The sequence below is a fragment of the Cyprinodon variegatus genome, unplaced genomic scaffold (genome assembly GCF_000732505.1).
Source record: "Cyprinodon variegatus isolate N-32 unplaced genomic scaffold, C_variegatus-1.0 Scaffold257, whole genome shotgun sequence".
Lineage (NCBI taxonomy): Eukaryota > Metazoa > Chordata > Actinopteri > Cyprinodontiformes > Cyprinodontidae > Cyprinodon > Cyprinodon variegatus.
In genome coordinates this window covers 224,580-226,658 of record NW_015150710.1, presented here as the reverse complement: position 1 = coordinate 226,658, position 2,079 = coordinate 224,580, and the positions used below count along the sequence as shown (strand labels likewise).

The 2,079-nt window shown below is 37.7% G+C and overlaps 1 protein-coding gene across 1 annotated transcript in view; it reads right to left on the bottom strand.

Moving 5' to 3' along the window:
- The window catches only part of LOC107089574 (membrane-bound O-acyltransferase domain-containing protein 2-like), a 25,993-nt gene that overhangs the window by 13,481 nt on the left and 10,433 nt on the right, over positions 1 to 2,079 (bottom strand). The window contains exon 2 of the mRNA XM_015382454.1: positions 1,073 to 1,218. Coding sequence (XP_015237940.1) covers positions 1,073 to 1,218 — 146 coding nt within the window. The remainder of the gene's footprint in view (positions 1 to 1,072; positions 1,219 to 2,079) is intronic.

The following is a 2,079-nucleotide window of genomic DNA, read 5'->3' as shown; positions in this document are numbered from 1 at the left end:
AACAATTTAAATATGAACGCTTTATGATTATTATATGTAGTCATGAGTAAAAATATTTTAGTTATAACAGCGAAATAAAATCATTAAGAAACTCAAACAGATCAGTGTTGCTTTCGTCCAAAATAACAATGATGAAATAATTTTCTTGACGCTCACACGTTTTCAGTAAATGCTCATCATAGCTTGTGAGAATAAATTAGACATGGGTGGAAAAACTAACTTTTGAGGATGAATACTGTAAATTTATAACAAGCATTTATGATTTTACATGTTTGTACCACATTAATATAAGTTAGTGAAAGGCATATGGGAAATTAAACAGTTATTAAATTCAAACAAGATTGGGAAAAAAAAGTTATTGATTTAGACTTTCCCAGATTTGGAAATCTAGACCAAGATTTGAATTATTTATTTGTCTAAATATTGATAAATGTTTGTTTCCTACTCAGTTGTTTGAGGTTAAAAACTGTGTTTTAGTTTCCCCATGACTATTGCAGGTTAGAGTCTCACTTTTATTAGTGTTTAGAAATTATTATTTTTTTTTAATCAAAATATACGGATATTTGAACTGTCACTACCCGATCCGTCCCGGCAGCACGATCCGTACCATCAGGTCATTTGTGCAACCAGATTTTAATAGATCTAAATTAAGTTTTTCCCTCACTAAAAATAGTAAATGTTCTAAACTATAATGTGCTAAAGGTTAATAATATATTTCCTGAGAAAATAAATGCATTTAAATCCTTTCTGTTTTATCATTTGTCTGTGTTTTTAGTTAGAGTGGCTCAGGTTATCCTGAGCTATCTCTATAGTTCTGCTGCTATAGGCTTAGACTGCTGGAGGACATAGGGACCCCTTTTTCTCTATCTGTATCCGAAATGGGATCTTATGCTACTAGAAGCTAACTTTTTCAGCTTTGGATTTAAACATGAATCTAGTCTTTTTAAGTTTTATGTTTTCCTTTCTGCTTTAATTGCTGCCCCTCTTGCCCAAAATCTGCCCGACACTGCATGCAGATGAAAAAAAACTGAAAAAAACGGGGTTCATGAGGGTTTCTGGTTCATCGTCTTACCAGCCGAAGCAGAACGTGGCAAAGTAGAGCCCCAGCACGGTCGCCACCACATGTCTGATGAAAGGACTGGTTTTACTGGGATGGAGGAAGAGACGAAACCAGAAGGCCGAGATCAGAGCGCAAAGCTGACACACCACAAAGTTCACCTGCAGACGGAGCAGAGGGAAAATTGGCGTCAGGGTGAGTCAGACCATCAGAAGGAGGAAGAAGAGGAGCTGAGCTGCTCCTCCAGCTCTGCTTCTTTTATGGAGAACCTCTCAGGATCCCATTTAAACCAACAGCAGTGTCACTTGATTACATTAAAGACCCATAAAACCTTTCAAAGGCTGCAGAGTCCAATTTACCTCCTGGATCACCTTCCCTACAGGGAGAAAACCGACCCGTGAGACCTTCATTTCTCGCTATATGAAAAAGTTTAAATCAGTTGTGATCAATGGCTTTGGTTTCTATCAGGAATGAAACGTATTTAGTACTGACAGAGCAGAGGATGAATTTATGTTTTTAAGCTTGGAGTCCAGTTCTGGTTGTTTCTCTGTGCCACAGCGGGCGGCCGACCTTCGTGGGTTAGAGGAGGTTTGTTCAGCTGTTGGAGTCATAACCCCAAATGAGTCCAACTCAGATGTATAAAAAACGTTCGCATTTCTACTTCACTGGAAGTAAGAACACGTCTATATTCAGCATAAACAAGTCAGCAAACTTTATCTAGATAACATAGAGCTGGAAACAGGCAGGAAAATATGAAAAATAGATGTAGACTTGATCCAGAAGTTTTGAGAGGTCAGGTTGTTTGATCCACTGTTATGAAGTCTTTAATGTACGAATTTGAAGTTAAACCATTTACTGATTTATAGACCAAGAGAAGTAGAGTCTACTCTCCGAGTTACAGGGAGCCAGTGGAAGGACTTTAGAGCTGGGGGGATGTTCTCTACTTTGTTAGTTTTAGTGAGGATGCAGGCAGCAACATTCTGCAACATAATACAGTAACCATTTTCTAATGAAATATTGCT